We start from the raw sequence: 22,836 nt of genomic DNA on the forward strand, positions 1-22,836 counted from the left end.
TCAGAAAAAGCAGAGGAAACTGAATCATACAGTAGGTGCATGAAAGGAGAGATAGTAGCTGCAGAAGAATATATTTCATCACTGATGTAGCAACCATTTAGATGGGTCTAATCCTCTTGTTGAATTGTGACATCTCTACAAGGTCAAAACAAGTTTTATGGGTGGATAGATAGATACATCATTAGGGGCATGTAGTTTACTGTCACTTGCAATGGAAAAAACATTTACCTGCTGTATTAGATGAGGACTCTTTAAAAGAGGCATATATAAAATGTAAGGGTTTGACATGCTGGAAAGTGCTTATCTAAAATATTCACACTTCTGCACAAATTGGGTTGGGACTCCTTTGAGTTTTTTGTCATAGAAGCAAAGTGAATAATAGAAACCTAATCGGTCCTGGCCTTTCCAATGAAACAACACGAATCTGCATAGGACAATGGTGGCCAACATTTTGGGCAAATGTGCCACAAGTTCAAAGTATCAGACAGTTCTGCTCTACTGCATGACACCGACCCCCACCCACCAACCCACCCTGGCTTCCCTGGGGATAGAAGAGGCTAACAGGCCTCATTCTTCTGCAGCCAGGCCGATGAGTCATGTTCTTGTCCAGGACTGCCACAACCTACTCTATCTGTGCCACTTGTGGCACCATTCCACAGGTTAGTCACCCACTGTTTTAGGATACTAGCCTTGAAGGGAGAATATGCCAACAGGTGCTGTTTGGGTGCTATGATCAGTGCTATTCCTATTCAGGCTGCCTCTATATTCCAGCACCAGTGAACTGGTCGTTTTTTTCCCCAGGAAGAGGAGCAAGATTATTCAAATGTTGCTATGAAATGTGGTTCCTTTCTTTTCTTTTCCCTTCCAGAACCAGCAATACCATTCTCCTATTGAAAGGCAGTAGGAGGGATAGCCATTTGCAGCAAGCCTAAAGTTAAAGGACTGACAGAGCTCTGGAAAGAGATCAAAAGCCTAGAAGTTAGCATGGACTCTCGTCACTTGTCCTTTAGCCTTTATAAAACCCAAACAACAATAATGTGCCACAATAAGAAATAGTAGGAGAATGTCTTCTCACCATCTTGCCAATATCATAGGTATCACCAAATAGTTCACTGGTAGAGCACATGCTTTGTATACAAAAGGTCCTGGGTTCCTAGCATGCTCGGTTAAAAAAAGATCAGTTAGCAGATGATGGGAAAGGCCTCAGCCACAGAACTTGGAAAGCTACTGCCAGTCAAAGTAGACAATACCAGGTTAGATGGACAAACAGTCTGACCTGGCATAGGGCAGCTTCCTATGTTCCTCATGTTACAAGTGGAACCGTTTCTCAAAACTCCATGTCATAGTGTCAGTAGGCATTTTTTCTGGGACAAAGCTCCTTTCCCAATCTCCACGATGTTGGTCAGCTACATCCTGAATATGAGGTAAATCTAATCCACTGAGACAATTACATGGGAGCATTTTTACCCTATCTAAGATATCCTAGCTGCTGTGGCTCCTGTTTGAAAAAGCACTGGATAGTTGGTCACCATATGTACTTGAATGCTCTGCATAAGAGCATACATCCTTGGAGGGCGGGGACATGAGGTGCTCCTGTATACACAGGAACAGGATCTGAAGTTTTCCCCATTCATTTCCTTACAGAAAAGGTAAAGGGGCTTATCTAGGAGGCTCCAAGGTAAAAACTTCACTGATACACTCAGTTCAGCAATGTCTTTCTGAAATCTACTGTAAAATTACAATTGCCAGAGAATCCAGCCTGATTGTGAAATGTTAATTTGAACTGTCATAGCTAAAAGAGGTTGGGGGGGGGGAAGAAATTTTAACATGTGAATCTAAGCTAGCCTGGTTGGGAATGATGGAGAGGAAATAAATATGGAAATGCAGAATTTTAATTTTGCAATCACATTTTCCAGCTATAACTCCATTATGAAGATGATCACTTGCTCCTATCCTCCAGAATAATTAGGGGGCAAGGACTTGGTGCTCTCCTTGCTATAGGCTCAAAAGTGCTGTTGAATTATTCTGGTCACATAGATTGATTGCTCCAGTAAAATAGTATTTGAAGCCTCAACCAAGGGCTTGTTCAGAATGGAGGCTTCTGCACACCATGAAAAGTGACAAGAGACAAGAACCATTGCCAAATTCTGTTGAGCCTTTATATTACCAACAGCTGCCATGCTGTATCTGCATGGCTGACTTTTAAGTGTCAGAAGGAGTGACAGAGGTGGGGCAGTACTAGACTGTGACTTTCTCTTCCCTTCCCCAATCCACTTCCAAATGCAAGTTTAATTATTCACCTTGTTTATGGACAAGGGAATAAAATGAATACACCTTGGGAAGTGATTCATCCACCTTCTGACAGCAGGCAGATTATGAGAAATATTCACACTTGCTAGCCTGTGACAAAATGGAGTTTTAAAATATTTACATCTTCCACATGCTATAGCACTGAGGGAAGAAAAAGGGAGACTCTTGTAAAAGAAAGAGAAATAGTATGTGAGGTAGCAAGTGTCTAATTGTCTGAAGGAAGACATCTACTAGGAATAAATGCAATCAGATAATAAAACAAAGTCTCCTACGGTTAGTAAGAAAAATCACTATAGCTAAGAAATGAGGTGAGAGAAAGGACAAGTTAAGGGACTATCCAGGCGGTGGGGGTACTGATTAAACACATGCTTACTGGTTTGGCTAAAGCAGGGGTCAAAGGGGTTCCAAAACAGATGCCCTGTCACTGAACTATAGCCTTTCTCACCTCTGTTGGAACAACTGGGAACTGATGGTGGGCATTTCACCAAGCCATTCTACTGGGCAGGTTTATCCTATGTTGAGTTATACTGGGGAAACTGGATGGGGACTACTTATCTGTCACCCTCCCATAGTGACCTATTTCCACTCATAACTCTGGCAAATGTTGTACAATCACTTGATACCTATCCAATGACTTTGGCCACTCATGCTGCACACTAGCATGGTTTTGAATTATTTATTTATTTGATTTATATCCCGCCCTTCCTCCCAGTAGGAGCCCAGGGCAGCAAACAAAAGCACTGAAAACACTTTAAAACATCATAAAAACAAACTTTAAAATACTGTATATTACAACAAATCATCTTTAAAAACATATTAAAACAAAACATCTTTAAAAACACCTTTTTTTAAAAAAAAAGCTTTAAAAACATCTTAAAATCAATTCCAACACACAGATGCAGACTGGGATAAGGTCTCTACTTAAACGGTTTGTTGAAAGAGGAAGGTCTTCAGTAGGCGCTGAAAAGATAACAGAGATGACGCCTGCCTAATATTTAGGGAGAGGGAATTCCAAAGGGTGGGTGCCACTACATTAAAGCTCTGCTTCCTCTGTTGTGCGGAACGGACCTCTTGATAAAAGGATATCTGCAGGAGGCCCTCACCTGCACAGCAGAGTGATGAGGTGGGTATATAAGGGGTAAGATGATCTTTCTGATCCCAAGCTGTATAGGACTTTGGGCACCAAAACCAGAACCTTGAATTTAGCCTGGTACCTAATAGGCAGCCAGTGTAATTCTTTTAGCAGTGGGACGACATGTTGGTGACACTCTGCCCCAGTGAGAAGTCCCGCCACCGCATTTTGCACCAGCTGTAGCTTCTGGTCCAGCCTCAAGGGCAGCCCCAAAAAGATCACATTACAGTAATCCAGCCTGGAGGTTACCAGTGCATGGACAACAGTGGTCAGCCTATCCTGGCCCAAAAAACAGCTGCAGCCGTCTTATCAGCCAAAGCTGGTAAAAGGGACTCCTAGCCACAGAGGTTACCTGGGCCTCTAACGACAAAGATGGATCCAGGAGCACCCCTAGACTATGGACCTGCTCTTTCAGAGGGAGTACGACCCCATTCAAAGCAAACAATCGACCAATTATCTGAACCTGGGAACCAGAACCCACAGCTGTGCCTCTGTCTTGCTAGGATTCAGACTCAGTTTACTGGCCCTTATCCAGCCCACCACCGAGTCCAGACACCGATCCAGGGCTTGCATGGCCTCTCCCGATTCAGATGCTGAGTACCATCAGCGTACTGCTGACACCTTGCCCCAAATCTCCTGATGGATCTTGGGATTGTTGTTGATCACAAGCTGAATATGAGCCAACAGTGTGATGTGGCTGCAAAAAAGGCAAATGCTATTGTAGGCTGCATTAACAGAAGCATAGTTTCCAAATCGTGTGAAGCATTGGTTCCCCTCTATTTGGCACTGGTTAGGCCTCATCTTGATTACTGCATCCAGTTCTGGATACCACACTTTAAGAGAATGCAGACAAACTGGAACAGGTTCAGAGTAGAGCAACGAGGATGATCAGAGGACTGGAAACAGAGCCCTATGAGGAGAGACTGAAAGAACTGGGCACGTTTAGCCTTGAGAAAATAAGAATGAGGGGAGATATGATAGCACTCTTCAAGGGCTTGAAAAGTTGCCACACAGAGGAGGGATCTCTTCTCGATTGTCCCAGAGCGCAGGACACGGAATAACGGGCTCAAGTGATAGGAAAGCAGATTTCGACTGAACATCAGGAAAAACTTCCTAGCAGTACAACAATGAAACCAATGATCTAGGGAGGTGGTGGGCTCTCCAATACTGGAGGCATTCAAGAAGGAGCTGGACAGCCACCTGCGAGGTATGCTTTGATTTGGATTCCTGCATTGAGCATTATGAGACAAAATCAACAGGAGGAAGGACAAGGGAGGGTTGAAGAATATGCGTGCCTTTGCCTGCTTGTCTACAACTATCATTGTTTTACAGTGATTTCATTTTCATCATGTACCTATTTGTCTTCAGCAAGCTCCCATTCTTTATAGCAGCCTTCAGCAACCTGGTGCCCTCCAATTCCCAAGATTTGTAGTCTAAAACGTCTGGAGAGCACCACGTTGTTGAAGGTTGGTTTACAGTGTTTCCGCTGAAAAATTAACTCTGCCAAAACTGTGTCTCCAAATGGGTATCTACCAAAATTCCTTGAGCACTGGTTTCTGTTTGAAAAATATAGATCATGATAGATAATTAAAGGATAGAAAAAACTTCAGATACATGGGTGCCATAAATCTGGACTTTTTGGAGTACATGTCATAGAGTATGAAATGTCTTTATGGAGATCTACAATCCAGGATGTTTTTGTATGACCTAGCAGTTCCTATTTGCAGCATTCCCTTGTAATTACTCTGTAGCACTTAGTGGCAAAGCGGTTTCCAATTTTAATTTTATACACCTCTTGGGTATGTAATTTTCCTGCCATTGCTAAAGAGCACCAGTGATTTACATCAGCAATGTTAATTACTTCTAAAGGCCAAACATGAGAGTTTTCACTCCTTCCTTTCTTGAGTAAATCTATCATTCACAGGAGTACAACAGTAGTTCAAAGGAAAGGACAGTTCTGGCTGCCCTATAACTCACTATGCTCTTGTCCCTGTACAAATTAAAAATTTTGAGGGAAGCCATATCTCTGGCAAACATTGACCTATCATCCTTCTCCACAGGTCTAGGGATGGGTGAATCTGTCAGTTGTTGTTTCTCTCATTTTTCCAATCTTAGGTTCAGTTCTTCACAATTCCACATCTGTTTGCAATTTTTAAAAAGTCTTCATGAAAATTCATCAGTATTTTAGTGCAAATTTCCCTGGATAGACACATTTTGCATGCAATTTTGCCAGATATTTTTGCAAACAATTTTCCTAACATCGTGCATTTTTGTGTTATTTTCACAAATATAAGCATTTCTATGCATGCTTTACCCTAGTATGTGAATTTTTGTATATATTACTTGGCTGGAGAACTGCACTGCAAAATTCAGCAAAGTGTGAATTTTGAAGGATGGCAATGTTTCAGTTCACATATCATTTTGGGAAGTGTAATTAGGAAGATTCACTTTTAAATGTGAACTGAGCCTTATTTTCCACCCCCACCACTACACAGGTCTCATTGAGTTCAAACCCAATTTGAACGACACTTTTCGTGAGCCTTGCTTTTCTCTAATCAGGTGAAGAACTCCAGTTCACCAGTAGTAGCACCATTTGTCACAGCTGGGGTGAGCAGCTGAGTTTTCTCTGGTTTCAAACACAGGGTTTCAAAGATAAGTTTCTAGTGGTGAGAGGACAGTGGGGATACTGTGTGAAGCAGGATGAAGTGACAGCAGGGCCTCCACACTTTGTAAACACAATTGCTAGTTTCTGGCAGCAAACTCATAAGAACATGAGAATAGTCAGAGCTTGGAAAAGTTACTTTTTTGAACTACAACTCCCATCAGCCCCAGCCAGCATCTGGCTGGGGCTGATGGAAGTTGTAGTTCAAAAAAGTAACTTTTCCAAGCTCTGAGAATAGTCTGCTGGATCAGCCAATGGCCCATCTAGTCCAGCATCCTGTTCTCACAGTGGTCAACCAGTTGCCCATGGGAAACCCACAAGCAGGACCTGAGTGAAAAGAGCACTCTCCCCTCCTATGATTTCCAGCACCTGGTATCTGGAAGCATTTTGCCTCCACCTATGGAGCAGAGCCTAGCCATCATGGCTAGAAGCCACTGAAAGCTTTTTCCTCCATGAACTGGGAAAAAGTACTCATACATGTACAAGATGTTTAATTACCCAACTCATCTGCATATGTCTGGGGAACCTTGATTGTGCCAGGGTTCAAAATGCATGCACACAGGTGTTTACTGTGATATCCTCTAGATTGGATTACTGTAATGCACTCTACGTAGGACTACCTTTGAAGACGGTTCGGAAACGTCAGCTGGTGCAGAATGCTGCGGCCAGAGTTCTTACTGGGACAAAGAAATTTGACCATATAACACCTATTCTGGCCCAACTGCACTGGCTACCAATATGTTTCCGGGCCAGATTCAAAGTGTTGGTTCTTACCTATAAAGCCCTTAACGGCATCGGACCGCAATACCTGGCGGAACGCCTCTCCCGCTATGTATCTACCCACTCGCTGCGCTTGATGTCAAAGGCCCTTCTCCGGGTTCCAACGCATAGCGAGGCCCGGAGAGCAATAACTAGAACTAGGGCCTTCTCAGTAGTGGCCCCCGAATTATGGAACGACCTCCTTGATGAGATACGCCTGGCGCCTTCTTTGTTATCTTTTCGGAGCCAGGTAAAGACCTACCTCTTTGCCCAGGCTTTTTAAATTTAAATTTTAAATTTCAAATGTTAATTTTAATTTTTTTTTGTTGCAATCTTGTTTTCACATATGTTTTATAGTGCATTTTATTTATACTCACTTGTATTTTAACCTGTTTTTATTGTTGTACACCGCCCTGAGAGCTTATTGCTAAAGGGCAGTATAAAAGCACAATAAATAAATAAATAAATAAATAAATTAGTGAACATGCAGTAATAATTGTTTTTCTTGACTTAAGTACAGAGCTGCGCTATGCCAGTGAAAGCAGCAGCCCTTGGAATGGAATAACTGACACCACCTGAACTGTTTTTAATTATATGTCATGCAGAGCTTGGAAAGTTATTTTTTTGAACTACAACTCCCATCAGCCCCAGCTAGCATGGCCACTGGATTGGGCTGATGGGAATTGTAGTTCAAAAAAGTAACTTTTCCCAGCTCTAATGTCAAGCCATTTATATCTAGGTCTGATGTGAAGGGCTATAAAAGGGCAAGGTATGTATCTTGACTAGCAAGGGATATATTTTTCCAATCTACGGCTAAGCAAGAGTACTTGCCTCACAGGGTGAGTTTTTCATTGGAGCTGGAAACACAGCACTGGTCACCGCAACTGTTTCTGTGACTGGGGTCTCACTGGTATTAAGCAAAAGTGCATATTCTGGGAGGGGAAAAAGGTGAAGAGATAAATTTGTTATTAGAGCAAGGTTAGTCAAAGCTGTAATTGATCTTTTGTGCAGTAAACCAGACTATTTGTGTGCACATGCAGACGAACACACACATGCAAATATTAGGCAGTCCCTTATTATTGAGGGATAACATATGGCTAAAGTCATTTTTCAATAAGCTTTGAATGCAGCAATGCAGTTTCATATACTCCAGGGTCTCACCTTGAGAATTATATGCAAGTGCTCTGTCTACTTCCCTTACAAACAATGTTTATTCCTGGCTTGGGATTTGTTTTCTTCACTTGATCCATATCAAAATGCATCCTTTTTTTTAAAAAGAAATGATTTTGAGTGAAACTTTGCTGTTATGAAAGATGCAAAAGTAATATTTCACTGAAGCTGGAGTCTGAAGGTCACTTCTGTCGTCATAAAGGCAGTATGAAGAGAACTCCAAAGGAACTGAAATTTTGGTGCTCTTAATTGCTCAGGGCCAGCCCAACAAATTTTGCTGTCTGAGGTAAAAGACAGTAGGTGTCGATCCAGTAGGAGTAATAAAAATAGACTTTAAATTATATTAAAACAAAACATATTCCAAAACATTTTTTTTTAAAAAAGCTTTAAAAAACATCTTTTAAATTAAATGTTGAGCAAGATTATTTCAGATCAGAGTTCTAACTTGGGTTTTTTAAATTGATGATCACAGTTTTGTATTGTATATGGGTATGTCTCGTTGCCCTAACCCTTATTAAATTAAATACTTTATTGTAATCATTTTATTTGTTTAGCAATATGCCATTACAATATTAAATTAAGTTAATCCTATACTCCTCATGGTATGATATCGCTCTAACATACCTTTCATTGAAGAAAAGTGGTTATGCTGTGGATTTCCAATGTGCCACAGATGAGCCTCTTGGGAGACTGATGAACTTTGAGTCCAGCCACAGTCACCATCTTCAAAGGAGCAGTAGAAACCAGAGGGAAGTTTTTCTGCAAGAAGAATTGCAGGAGACAAATAACTGATCAGCAATTCCTGCGCATGGAATAATGGAAAGTATTTCAATGGTTCTCTTTATATGAACATGTTGTTTCTTCGCAGTGCTGCAGCAACAACACTGTATAGTGCTTTCCCCAAGGACTTGAAAAAGTTCAATATCCATTACTTAGATAACCCTGTAAGCTATGATAATATTATTATTATCTCCAGGTTATAGATGGGATGGTGGCTGAGGTAAAGAGATGGTGGATTTCTTAAGGCCAGCCCACATGTTCACTGCTGAGATGCTGTTTGAACCAGGGATATCTAGTTTGTATGGTTTATGTTCTTAACAACTACACTTTGACCTCCTTCTGACCTTACTATTGTATTTGCAAAGCTTAATGTACACCACTTAGAGACCATTATAATTAAGCAGTATATAAGTTGTCAAAATAAATAATAAATAAAAAATATATCAACTAGTGAAGAAAATTAATAATTAGCTATAATCCAAATCAATGAAATTTTGGGGGAAGGAGGTCTCGCCTGGCATTTCACCATAGCTGGAATCATACAGACATTCAGTCTGTCTACAATTTTTCAATTAAGTTATCTTTAGATGGCATTGTTTCAGGTAGCGATGCCACTGAAACCTTCAACTTGTCAGTTCAGAAGCTGAACCTGATGGGTTCAGAAATGATTGGATATGTATCAAGCCTTGCATGCTCACTAGTGAACTGTAATATTCTCATAATTCAAAGTGAGATTAATGTGCATTTTGTGCCTACAGTAATTTATAGTTTAGTTTAATTTGTTGCTTGTGTATATACGCATTCAGCATGACTAATCTGAGGGCAACTTATCTGTCTTCTCTTCAGGAGCAGCCAGCTTGGCAGGGCACCACTGTGGAGCTGGTCTCTCTTCAGTTGCAAGACTTATCCTCCCATTTACCGGAATGGGGTGAGACAGGGCGATGGCAAGGGTGGACTGGTCTGGGCTTTTCTTGTTTTAAAAAACGTCTTTTAAGCAGCTAGCTAGCATGTGGAGTTCTCTGTCATTGCATGTGTTGACAATGCAGAGCAAGTCACATCACTCTTTGGTGGAATTTTATATATTTAATGTATTTTACCTACTTTAAGGGGGAAATTATTTATTTATTATTTATTTATATTTATTATTTGATTTATATCTCGCCCTTCCTCCCGGCAGGAGACCAGGGCGGCAAACAAAAACACTAAAAACTTTAAAACATCATAAAAACAAACTTTAAAACACATTAAAACAAAACACATCTTTAAAAACTTTTCTTAAAAAATCTTTCAAAACATCTTCTAAGATTAAAAATATTTTTAAAAGAAGGTTTAAGAACATATTAAAAAGCAATTCCAACACAGATGCAGTTTGGGATAGGTCTCAAAAGGCTTCTTGAAAGAGGAAGGACTTCAATAGGCACTGGAAAGATAACAGAGATGGTGCCTGTCTAATATTTAAGGGGAGGGAATTCCACAGGGTAGGTGCCGCCACACTAAAGGTCCATTTCCTATGTTGTGCAGAATGGACCTCCTGATAAAATTGTATCTGCAGGAGGCCTTCACCTGCAGAGCGCAGTGATTGACTGGGTATATAAGGGATAAGGAATTGAAGGTAAAATATGTAAAATGTACATACAAATGTTAGATATATAAAAGTCCCCTGGAGAGTGACAGCACATCATGATTATCACTCACTCCCAGTGGAACTTGCAACATTAATTACAACACATGAAATGGTATTTGTAGGAGGAATCTGAAATCACTTTTTTAAAACAACAAGAAAATCTAAAATAGTTATGTGGGAGATGGTGAATGCTCAGCCAAGATTATACGTTTTCAGTAAATAGTGAGAAAATTATGAGATCAAATGGGGCAAGTTCATTCATCTCTAGGTTTTTTTTAAGTGACCTAAATAGCATTCATGACTACCAGGGCAAACAAGGCTGTTTCTGTCTGGTACCAGGTACAAAAGCCAGATTAGAATGGATATAGGGCAGTTTATTTATCTTTACTTTGTTGTGAACCAATATTTTTCTTTATGAGGAATTTTCAGCTTCCCAGAAATGTTTAATGTACAAGGTTTCACAGATGTACATGATATTGGCTAATGCACACTCATATACACATAATTATTTTGTCTTTGAAAGGATAACATTGTATCAATAACAGTGTAACATAGTACAATAATATTCTATGCAAAATAGAAAATAAAACTGAAAATATAATTTTATTTCTGGTGCCTGAATTCTATTTCATAATCAGCATATTTCAATCGTTTTTAGTGCTTTTAAGTTTTTTTTGTTTACTGTTGTTCATTCTTTGTTTGAAAACTGTATTCTTTCTGCTAGTGGCTTTATTTCATTTCAGATTTTATACTTTTTATGGTGCTTTTTACTGTATTTTTACTGTATAACTTTTGTTACTTGGGTGGTATCTAGATATTGGGAGGTATGTAGATAAACTTATTATAGAGCCATGACAGTGGCTGTATACTATAGCCAGCATGAATGTTTCATATTCCACCAAATTAAATTGAAAATACCCCCATGCCCTTCTGCTGCTTCCCATAAGCTCATTTCAAAACAAAATGTTACAAAACTTATAGTTCTGAACTTAGAAACACTTGCTTAACAAACCTCTAAGTTTTCATGGGAGACACAAAACATACGAACATAAGAAGAGCCTGCTGGATCAGGCCAGTGGCCCATCTAGTCCAGCATCCTGTTCTCACAGTGGCCAACCAGGTGCCTGGGGGAAGCCTGCAAGCAGGACCCGAGTGCAAGAACACTCTCCCCTCCTGAGGCTTCCGGCAACTGGTTTTCAGAAGCATGCTGCCTCTGACTAGGGTGGCAGAGCACAGCCATCATAGCTAGTAGCCATTGATAGCCCTGTCCTCCATGAATTTGTCTAATCTTCTTTTAAAACCATCCAGGCTGGTGGCCATTACTGCATCTTGAGAGTCCACACTCAGAGAGAATCGAGAGTTCAAAGTGTAAAACAAAAGAAAAAAAATCCAGACCCCCATTGGACTTTTTTCTGTCAGTGGTCTCATGATTTGCTGAAATTAATTAAAAAAAAAATTCCATAATTTGGGGGGCACCACTGACAAGGCCCTCTCCCTTGTTGCCTGACTCCCAGCTTCCCTCGCAGTAGGCAGCCGGAGGAGGGCCTTAGATTTTGAGCGTAGTGTACAGGTGGGTTAGTATCGGGAGAAGCGTTCCATCAGGTATTGTGGTCCCAAGCCATTTAAGGCTTTATAGGTTAAAACCAGCACCTTGAATCGAGCTCGGAAACATACAGGCAGCCAATGTAAGCGGGCCAGAATTGGTTTTATATGTTCAAACTGTCTGGTCCCTGTTACCAATCTGGCCGCTGCATTTTGCACAAGCTGCAGTTTCCGAACCTGTCTTCAAAGGCAGCCCCACGTAGAGTGCATTGCAGTAATCTAACGTGGAGGTTACCAGAGCATGGACAACTGAAGCCAGGTTATCCCTGTCCAGATAGGGGCATAGTTGGGCCACCAACTAAAGTTGGTAGAAAGCACTCCGTGCCACCAAGGCTACCTGAGCCTCGAGATGGTTCTAGGAGAACCCCCAAGCTACGAACCTGCTCCTTCAGGGGGAGTGCAACCCTATCCAGGACAGGTTGGACATCCACCATCCGGTCAGAAGAACCACCCACTAGCAGCATCTCAGTCTTGTCTGGATTGAACCTCAGTTTATTAGCCCTCATGCAGTCCATTGTTGTAGCCAGACACTGGTTTAGCACATTGACAGCCTCACCTGATGAAGATGAAAAGGAGAAATAGAGCTGTGTGTCACCAGCATACTCCAAAGCTCTGGATGACCGCACCTAACTGTTTCATGTAGATGTTGAACACCATGGGGGACAGAACTGACCCCTGCGGAACCCCATACTGGAGAGTACAGGGTGCCGTGCAATGTTCCCCAAGCACCACCTTCTGGAGACGACCTGCCAAGTAGGAGTGGAACCACCTCCATGCAGTCCCTCCCACTCCCAACTCAGCCAGTTTTCCCAGAAGGATACCATGGTCAATGCTGAGAGATCAAGAAGAATCAGCAGAGTCACACTCCCCCTGTCTCTCTCCCGACAAAGGTCATCATACAGGGTGACCAAGACTGTTTTTATGCCAAAACCAAGCCTGAAACCTGACTGAAATGGATCCAGATAATCAGTCTCATCCAAGAGTGTCTGGAGCTGGCCTGCCACCACTCATTCAAGGACGTTGCCCAGTAAGAACCAACTGTGTTCTAAAAGCCAGACTAACAGCTGTTTGGCTCGGCTAATTATGAGGCCACACCCACACCAGACATTTTTCAATTTTAAACAGTCATGGCTTCCCCCAAAGAATCCTGGGAAATATATGCATTTTTGTACACATTAAGTGGCTTGAGAACTGCTCTGCAAAATCTGGAGAAATGGACGCTGCAAAGGATGGTTGTGTTTCAGTCCATGTATTATTTCAGAAAGATGGTAGGTACACCTTTAAATGTGAACTGAATTGAATTTATTCTCCATGCCTAGTGAATGGGCCACACAATATGACAGCCATCACCAAACTTGTACTGTCCAGATGTTTTGGGCTGCAACTTTCATCAGCCCTCGCCATGGAGAGCACCAGCACGGTAAATGTTTCACTAGGATCTCCCCATTTGCATACATTAATGTACTCATAGAGCTCTGAATCAGAGTGCCTGAGTTTATTATTGCTATTGCATAAACCATGACACTATTTTCAAAGCTATCCCTTCCACCGTCACCACAGTACTTTTATTCCTTCTTCTGTAGAGAATGGGCTACTGTTAAGTTTCTGCTTTCACAATAATCATGCAGCAATCTTTAGACCTGCAGATCTTTAAAAAATCAAAGCATTTTAGTGCTTGCAATTTTGAAACTGGTATTTATTCAATTACTGTCTTGCTTTATTAAGAAAGCTTCTATGCAGAAAGCAATATAGATTTTTTTAGGCATTGGATTCATAGCTGAATCAATGCTAATTCTAATATGCTCATGCTCAAAGTGTTAGAGAGGTTTGTGGCTCTAAACTATATTCTCTCCTCTCTCTCTTTCTTAACACTCTCTCCTCTCACACCTGCTATGGTCCCATTAAATGAACATTTTATTTTAGCCTGCCCCAACCTTAAGAAGTCAGAATGCGAAAAAGACATCCTTATATTGTTATTGTTAATTTATTTAAAATTAAAACATTTACTTGCCACCTTTCTGCAAAGGTACCCAAGGTCACTTAAATAAAACAATCAAGTTAACCAAGTATAATTGTTAGGTTGCTGCTATTCCCAGTTTCACCTTTCACTGAGGTGGCCATCGCTGTGGTGGACAAAACTCATGAGTGCTGTGGTAGTCTATACATCAGATGTGGAGAACTTCTGGCCCTCCAGATATTGCTAGATGGCATCTTTCATATCCCTGTCCATTGGCCATGTTCGCTGAGGCTGATGGGAGTTGTAGTTCAGCAACATCTCGGGAGGCACCTGCTATAGATGAACTGATTTATTTATATAGGTTTACACCAAAGGCTATCTACATGTTCGTCTATCTGTCCTAAAGTTCAACAAGTCAGTCCCTGAGGTTTTGCTGAACACGACCTCAGTCCAGACATCCATATGCAATCAGCTGCACACATGGATCTCCGGCACAATAACTCCAATAGAGGGAGTCAATCTGTATGAGCAAACAAAAGTCAGCCCCATTCATAGAAGTGAATGGGGAAAATAGCCAAGCATGGAATACATTTGTGAATTAGGGCAAATGTTGTTTTGCTGCTCCACATTCACATGGCTATTCTTCCAAAATAAAGAAGTAAAAAACAGAGCTAGAGTTGAAATCAGGGGCTAATTTCAGCAAGACAGGGAGTGTCAGTCCTATTGCCTCAGTAGTGGAGCATCCATCACATTCTTTCTCCACCCCACCATCACTACATTGAGAGAGAGGGCAATGTAAAGCCATTGTCTGTCCTCACCATTGTCAAATCTCATTGGCTATGAAGTGCCATTTCATCACCACACAGGTTATGTGATCTCTTATTGACTGAGATTATGTAGCCAGTAGGAGGAAGACCTTGTTTTACATAAATGATCTCAAGCACCTCATTATGAGGTTTAGTGCACTTACAAAATTCATGCCAACATTGTTTGCCTGTAAAATTGGGTACAGGACTAGAAAAATATTTGCTTCTAATGTTATACCAGTTTTCCTCTTTAAAGAAAATGACACCTTCATTCTTCTTTTATTGGATTCTGGTCTCCAAATCAGACAGAAGATTCCAATCTCCACCTTGTGATTATTTTACTGTTCATCCTCAGGCTAAGTTCTGAATAAAATGTCAGAACTAGATGCACCCAGAATTCTTCTTGAAACAGCTCAGCATGCAGTCCAGTTTAATTCACTTTAGTACATGCTATACAGTATACAGAATGGTGTAAACAAGCCAGAGCAGTCAAGGGGAGACATCTAAGCATCAAATACTGCCTTGGGCCCAGGGGACAAAAAACTGCAGGAAAGTGTATTGCGGAACGAGAAATAGAGGTGTATTAAAAGAGCAATTGCTAGCCAGAGATTCCACTTTCTTCTGTCATAAATATGTCTTTATGAACCTTTGGCTGTCTTGTACTCTGAATGCACAGGCTTCTTCACATTGTTATGCTTCTTACATGTGGCAATCCAATGACAGCTATTTATTGCAATTGCACAGCAAGCTTTATAGACTCCAGCTTGTACATTGTCCTGATTCTCTTTTGGTTTGCACAGACCAGACCCTTATTACAACAATCCAGATTAGCAAAGGCTTTGTACAGAGCTCACAAGAACTCTTTTTGTAGTCATCGTTTACATGTTTTGGTGGGTTCACATGTGCATGTAAGAGCCATCATGGCTCTGGTGCTACAGATCAAAGGTGGAACTCAGGCCTGAGGCCAAATGAAGCTCTCCAGGCCTCTCTATATGGCTCTCAAGACTCTCCCTAAACCAAACGTTCTTCTTCAGCCACACCTCCTCTTCCTAGGCCACACCTTTCCTAAGCCCTAGTTCACACCCTACTTGCATGTTTTTGCCTGGCAGAAATGTGTCCTTGAACTTTGACAATGCCTCTTGATTGCTTGGAGGGAGGACAGAGTTGGGTGTGTGAGTGTGTGTAGAAGCTAACATACAGTACAAAGGAAAAATGAACATTTGTAGCTTTTCCTGAACTTGTCCATCACTGGTATGTGGTCACCTGGAAGGTTGCCCAGATGGGAATGTGGCCCTTGGTCTGAAAAAGATTCCATCCCTGCTACAGATACAATTTTTGCATCACCTCAAGCCTATTATTTGTTTGTGGATGATGGAGCAACCTCTAACACCTCAGACATCTTTCTCAGACACCAGCTCTGACACCAGTCCAGATATTCAGAAAATATATGAGTCCCCTTGGGATCCTGCATTACAACCGACCAAACTGGTAATTTCCTATAAAAGGGTAGTTCGTGGGAGTTGCCCAAATTACCTGAACATTTTCTTCCTGGATATGTGCTTTGGACGATTAATACAAGCAGGTCCACATATAAACTACATCAAATCAATGTCCAATATATCCACGAGTGACCGGGAATGGCGTCTGATTGTGACTTTCCATTCAAAATATATAGTAAATCAGATCTATCGTGTAAAAGATATCTTAATAAGGAAATGGGGCATTACAGTACAAAAATACTACATAAATATGGCACCTTCGCATCCGCTGGTGGCTTTTTATGCACCTGTTAGTCGTGGGAAAAATCCATTACCAGAAGAAACCTTAGTAGATCCCAGTTGCCGACACCTTATTGAAACGGCTTCAGATATGAGACCACAGCAACCCTTGATTGATGAGGAACCATCACCGCTGTCAATGTATATGCAGGATCTGGAACCCGAGGAGGTACAGCTTACAGAGCTTTAGTCTCAACTTTTGGAAAATGGCCGAACAATACTTATCCATAAGTTGCACCAACTGATCCAATGTCTTGAAAAAACTGCATATGAGACGGATCAGGCAAAAAAGGTTTCCAAATTTATGATTCTCGGAGAAGAGCCCATGCTAACAAATACATCAAAGCGAAGGAGTTCTTCTTCTGCTTCTTGGATAGTGGACAGAGCTAAAATACCCCACAAACCAATTATGGTAGGCGATGAGTGGGATAAAGCCAGATTTTTATACCCTGAAGAACTGGGCTCTCCATCGCGGCCAAGCGCTACACCTTATCCAATCAAAAATCCTCAACGTAATATCAAAAATGGGGAAACATCTGAGGATGCCATAGAAATACTAAATCAAACAACGGAATCAATTTGACACCATCTGCCTTCAACCCACAGTAAACAAGGCCCTGAGACTAATACTCCGTTTCCTTTTTCACATTCAAATGTTTCCTCTCCAAAAAACGACATACTTCATCTTCTTTCATGGAACATAGCTGGATGGAAATTAAAACAAAACGATCCAGAACTAATTACTTATTTGAGTGAATATGATGTAATTTCACTTCAAGAGACCTGGATTATTACTTCGCCGGTTTTGAACGGATACTTTCCTTACCATCTTCCAGCGACGTCTACAGGGAAAAATAGAGGCAGAGCAAAAGGGGGATTAACAATTATGATTTCAACCTCGTTGACTGTCCGTCATAGAGAACTCCAATCTTTGGAAAACACTGCCATGGCAGTGCTCTTGATGTTTAATAGGCTGTCTATTTTGATTATCAATGTTTATATCCCTCCCGCTAAATCGAGGAAACAAACGGAGCTGATTTGGGAAGATCTTGACAATTATCTATCAGAACTTAAATATGCATTCCCTAAAGCGAAGTTGATTCTTACAGGAGACCTAAACGCGAGGACTGGAACCAATAATGATTCCCTTTTTTCATCCAAGCTGTGGCGTGGTGAAGATAATAAATCGTATTATCCTTCTCTTGATAGAAGATCAAAAGATACTAAGGTCAATGTTGGGGGAATATGCTTAGCTCGTTTGATGGGTAGTCATGATTTGTTGATACTAAACGGTCTAGACGACAAAGGGGAATTTACTTACATTTCCAACCGGGGAAGCAGTGTGATCGATTATGTTATAATCTCAAAACAACTATTAATGTCAATCACTGCTTTCAAGGTTGGAACTATTCAAAATAGTGACCATCTTCCCCTTACCCTCTTGTGTCATCTTACAGAGAAATTTCACTTAAAGCCTGAACATATCCCAACCTTAAAAGAAAATCATCTTATACATAAAAAATCGATCTGGTCTGAAGCGTTAGGCTTGAAGATAGCATGCATCCTTAAAACCTCGTGGGCGCATAGTACTCGGGAGAAATTAATGAATGATGACAGTATATATTCCCTCCTTACAGAATATGACCAGTTAATTTCATATTTAAGTTCTATTATGTTATCTACAAACTCCAGAACTAATATAAAATCTGTAGCAAAAGCTAGTTGGTTCGATAGTGATTGTTTAGCCTTAAAATGTCAGCTAAGGAGTGTTTATCTACAATACCGGCAACAAAACTTGAATTTTCTTCCCCCTGAATATTACGCAATAAAAAGAAAATATAAAATAGTTGTAGTGTCTAAGAAGTATTTGGCCATCCAAGATGATTGGAAATCTCTAATAACTGCTGCTAGGAATAAAAACTCCAAAACCTTTTGGACAATTATTGGTAACTCTCTGAGATCTACTTCTTATGTGCCATGTAATATTCCTCTGCAAAAATGGGAACGGCATTTTTCAGAACTTTATGAGGATGTACAACACCGTTCCTCAAATAACACTCCTACTCTAGACTTTGCTAATCTTCCCCAGTGGTTTCTGGTTACTCCGTATGAAATAAAGGACTTAATAGTAGGGCTAAAATCTGCAAAGGCCCCCGGCCCAGACAATATTTTGCCGGAAATGCTGAAGAATTTTCCTGATTGGTGGGCTCCGCTGTTAGCTAATATATTTACCAAAATTAACTATACAGGTTCCTTTCCTCAGACGTGGAGGGAGGCCATAGTTGTCCCTATTTATAAAAATGGAGACAGAGAGGATCCATCAAACTATAGGCCAATTAGTTTACTATCTGTAATTGGCAAACTCTATGCATCTTACCTAAAAGGCAAATTATACTTATGGATGGAGGAGGAAAACATATTAGGTAAGGAACAGGCTGGGTTTAGAAAAGGAAGTTCTACCCTTGATCACTGTTTTCTGCTAAAAATTTTCGCAGAACAATATATGAATCGCAAGGGTAATGGCCTCTATGTTGCATTCGTCGATTTAAAATCCGCATTTGACTCCATTTCAAGGGAACATCTCTGGAGTAAATTAGAAAAATCCTCAATGGATAAAAGATTGTTTTTTCTCATTTATCACTTACATCAACATACCTCACTGCGGGTCCGTTGCAGACGCGAGGGAGGTCTGACAAATCCAATCTCTACAAGCAAAGGGGTGCGACGGGTGCATCTTAGCTCCCCTCCTATTCAATCTATATCTCAGTGACCTAAATACAAGTTGTATATCTAGGAACTTTCACTCCCCTAAAATAGGTTTACAATTCTGCCCCTTGCTTTTATATGCGGATGATGCAGCTCTCCTTTCTCTATCTAAGGTGGGACTTAAGCGGTTACTACGAGCCTTTATGTCATACTGCAGTCAGAATTACCTAACTATAAACTACTCTAAGACAAAAATTTTAGTCTTTTCAAGAAAAAAAAATCTGGTATGTGGACAGTCAATGCACAATGAATTGCTCTGGTCTCACAGTACAAATACTTAGGTATTATCTTTCATTCAATGCTAAACTGGGCCACTCATATACGAGCCGCTGTTACGAAGGCACGTAACACTCTTAAAAATGTTCTTCGTTATTTTTTTTACAAAGGGGGGAGTTATGTGCCTGCAGTTATTCAGGTTTTTAAACTAAAAATGATTCCACAGCTACTCTATGGGGTTCCCTTATGGATTCACACATTCAATTCTACGACTGAATCGGTTCTTTCCCTTTTTTCATGCCGAATTTTGGGTTTACTGAGATGTGTCCCGACGGCGGCCCTTAGACTAGAATGTGGTCTACCCTCTATTGAATGCCAAGCATGGATGATGGCTACCAATTATTGGGTTAGATTAGCTTATGAACAGCCCCTGGGTTTCTTATCATATTTTTGGAGCGATACCTTTACATCTAGTTGGAATAAAAAATTTAGGAGCAAACTTGCCTTGTTGGGTTTTTCCCCTGAGTATTTAGCCACAAAACTTCTACCTCGGCTAAATCTGATATTTGAACTCGTTTAAAGGACACAGACTCCCAAATTGCAATTACTATGGCCACAAAAATGTGCTCTCCTATCCACTTTAAATTACAGCCAGAGCCATTCAAATATGTTCCATATTTGGATTTTCTCACGATTCGAAAATTACGTCTAGCCTTTACTAAGGCTAGATTTAATTCCCTCCACTCCACATTATTGATTGGGAGATATCAAGGTTTACCCTATGAACAACGTGTTTGCCCCTGTGGGGAAGGTAGTATCGAAACACTCTATCATGTCATGTTTGACTGCCCTATATATGAAGCTGTACGTTGTACATTTCTATCTGCTGAAATGGAAAGTATTACGCGGGTAGTCTCCGATAATAAACTGGGTTATTTAATTACAGGAATTAAGAAAGAAACTACAATGAAGGTTGCGAATTTTATATATGCAGTGCAATTGTTAAGATCAGAATTTTTACTTAACAAATGTATTTTATGGATGTAAATACTGAACTGAAATGTATGGTCTCTTGCTTTATATTTTTCCTTTTATTATTTTTATTGTTATATACCTGTAACAAGACAGGTCTTTGACCGCAAATAAACTAAACTAAACTATTAGATTGCTCACCTGCTCTTCATGATGGGGTCCCTGCACAGGTTATACCAATTTAAAAATACAACTTTAAAATCAGTACAAATAAGTTACACTCAAGAGAATGGGGAAGGGCTGTCATAAAAGTATATCTCAGATGTCAAAGGCTAGGGTAAAGAGGTATTGCACTGGGGTGCCACATATGCATAAATTTTCTGTTGTCAGGCAAGAAGGAAGGCCCCCATATAAGGACATTGCAAGAACAACCCATTAAAAATGTAGAGAACAATTTATGAACAAATTAATAGGTTCTGCAAAAAGGTTTGAACCGCAATTGGTGGGGCAGAGCTATCTTCACTTTCAAGTATTTTTTCTTTCTTTGTCAAGGCTTATAGAGGATTTAAAATCCTAAATGGAATTATTTTATATAGCAATACAAGGCATAAGGTTAGTTTGGTTGCCATATACACTCTGAAAAACGAAATTGCTGAGATGGATAATTTTCTAAAATATCCAATGGATATTAGTGACATGTTCACAAATTTATGTAGTGTTAAAATAATTAAAACTGTGTATTTGTTTAATTAGTAGGGGCTGTGCCCCTGCTCTCTCTACTCACCAACCCCTCACATTAACCACCAGGGCTTCCCCTTCCCACCCCATTTAATTACTAAGTTCTCTTTTTACCTTCCCAATACCTTTTCTGAAGAATGGCAGAGGGAACAGTCTGAGTACAGTGAGAGACACTAAAAGAAAAAAGTGGGTATTTTAAACAATGACAAAGGTTTGAATGAAGCAGAGATTCAGAGACACAAGAGGAAAATGGCAGTTTAAAACAACAAATGTTTGGGTAAAACAGGGATTGAGGGACACTGAGGAAACTGGAGGCTTTAAACAATGACAGAGGTTTGTGTGAAGCAGGGATTTAGGGACACAGGAAAAATGAGATTTTCAACAATGGCAGGGGTCTGAATAAAGCAGAGGTTGAGAGACACTGAGAGGAAACTGGTAGTTTTAAACAACAGAGGTTTGGGTAAAGCAGGGATTAAGTGACATTAAGGAAAATGGTGGTTTTAAATAATGGCAGAGGTTTGAGTAGAGTAAGCAGAGGTTTGAGTACAGTGAGAAGGGAGTTGGGAAAGGCTCTGTTGTGTTAGCTTCTGTGTTGTACCCATTTTTGCTATTTCTTTTTGTTAAAATTTATTTTAAAAAACAAAACTAGCCCATCAATGTCCCTTCCATCCCAATCTGTTCAGATATCTCTCGCTGTTTTAAACTACCACTTTCCCCTTGTCAGTGTCCATCCTTTCTCTCTCATCCCATGGCCACTGCTGTTGAGCAACCTCCTTGTCCTTTTGCTCCCCTTCCCCATCCTGACCATGCAAATCCAGGGTTGTGATGAGGCACTACAAATCATCCGATGGGGCTGTGTGATGGCACTTACATTTTTATTATATGTAAGAAATCCTACTTCCTCCAAGGTGTCGGGAGGATGAGCTGGGCTCCTGGGGGGTTGTCAGAAGAGGATTCAAATGGCTGGCAGAGGGAGGAGGGAGGAACTTACCCTCTGTGGAGCGAAGCCGAAACAGAGGACATGCCAGAGATAGGGTCGCCTAGCAACGGGGAGCCTGAGAGCCTTGAAGTTTTAGAATCCCCCCCCAGACATTCCCAGGCCCTCCCTTCTCCGCAGCTCAGAGCAAGAGGGAGGGCTGATCACAGCAGAAAGGCGGAGAGATGGTTAACCCTCAGCCTCTTCTTTATCACCCATAGTGGAATCGGACACTTCAGAAGAGGAGGAGGTGATGCCTCCACCCTCACCATGCACACGCAGACGGTTGAAAAGACAGGAGAGAAGGGGGGGAAGGCGGGCAGTACCTGAGGGGGAGTTAAGGAGGAGTGAAAGGTTGCGCGCCCGTTTAGCCCCTTCTTAAAGAACAGGCGGGAAGCAGCCCCTTGCTCTGTCAACTTTCTCCCAGTGTCGCAGGACCTGTATCCCTGTATTGCTTCATGAGAAAGCGCAGTCTTTGTTGGACATTACTCTAATAAAACACGAATTAACTACAACCTCTGGTCTGGTTCCTGAGTCGCATCCAGGGCCTGACACAAGGAGCTCAAGTTACCATATATGGTTCCTTAG

The 22,836-nt window shown here is 40.9% G+C and overlaps 1 protein-coding gene across 9 annotated transcripts in view; it reads right to left on the reverse strand.

Annotated features, from left to right (window-relative positions):
- ALK (ALK receptor tyrosine kinase) overlaps nt 1–22,836 on the reverse strand; it is a 731,445-nt gene that overhangs the window by 168,017 nt on the left and 540,592 nt on the right. For all 9 annotated transcript variants that reach the window (XM_061624970.1, XM_061624969.1, XM_061624972.1 and 6 more), the window contains 2 exons: nt 8,658–8,792; nt 7,695–7,795 (listed from right to left, as the gene is read on the reverse strand). In XM_061624970.1, the coding sequence (XP_061480954.1) occupies nt 7,695–7,795; nt 8,658–8,792 (236 nt within the window). The remainder of the gene's footprint in view (nt 1–7,694; nt 7,796–8,657; nt 8,793–22,836) is intronic.

Source organism: Rhineura floridana, chromosome 4 (assembly GCF_030035675.1).
Source record: "Rhineura floridana isolate rRhiFlo1 chromosome 4, rRhiFlo1.hap2, whole genome shotgun sequence".
Classification (NCBI taxonomy): Eukaryota; Metazoa; Chordata; class Lepidosauria; order Squamata; family Rhineuridae; genus Rhineura; species Rhineura floridana.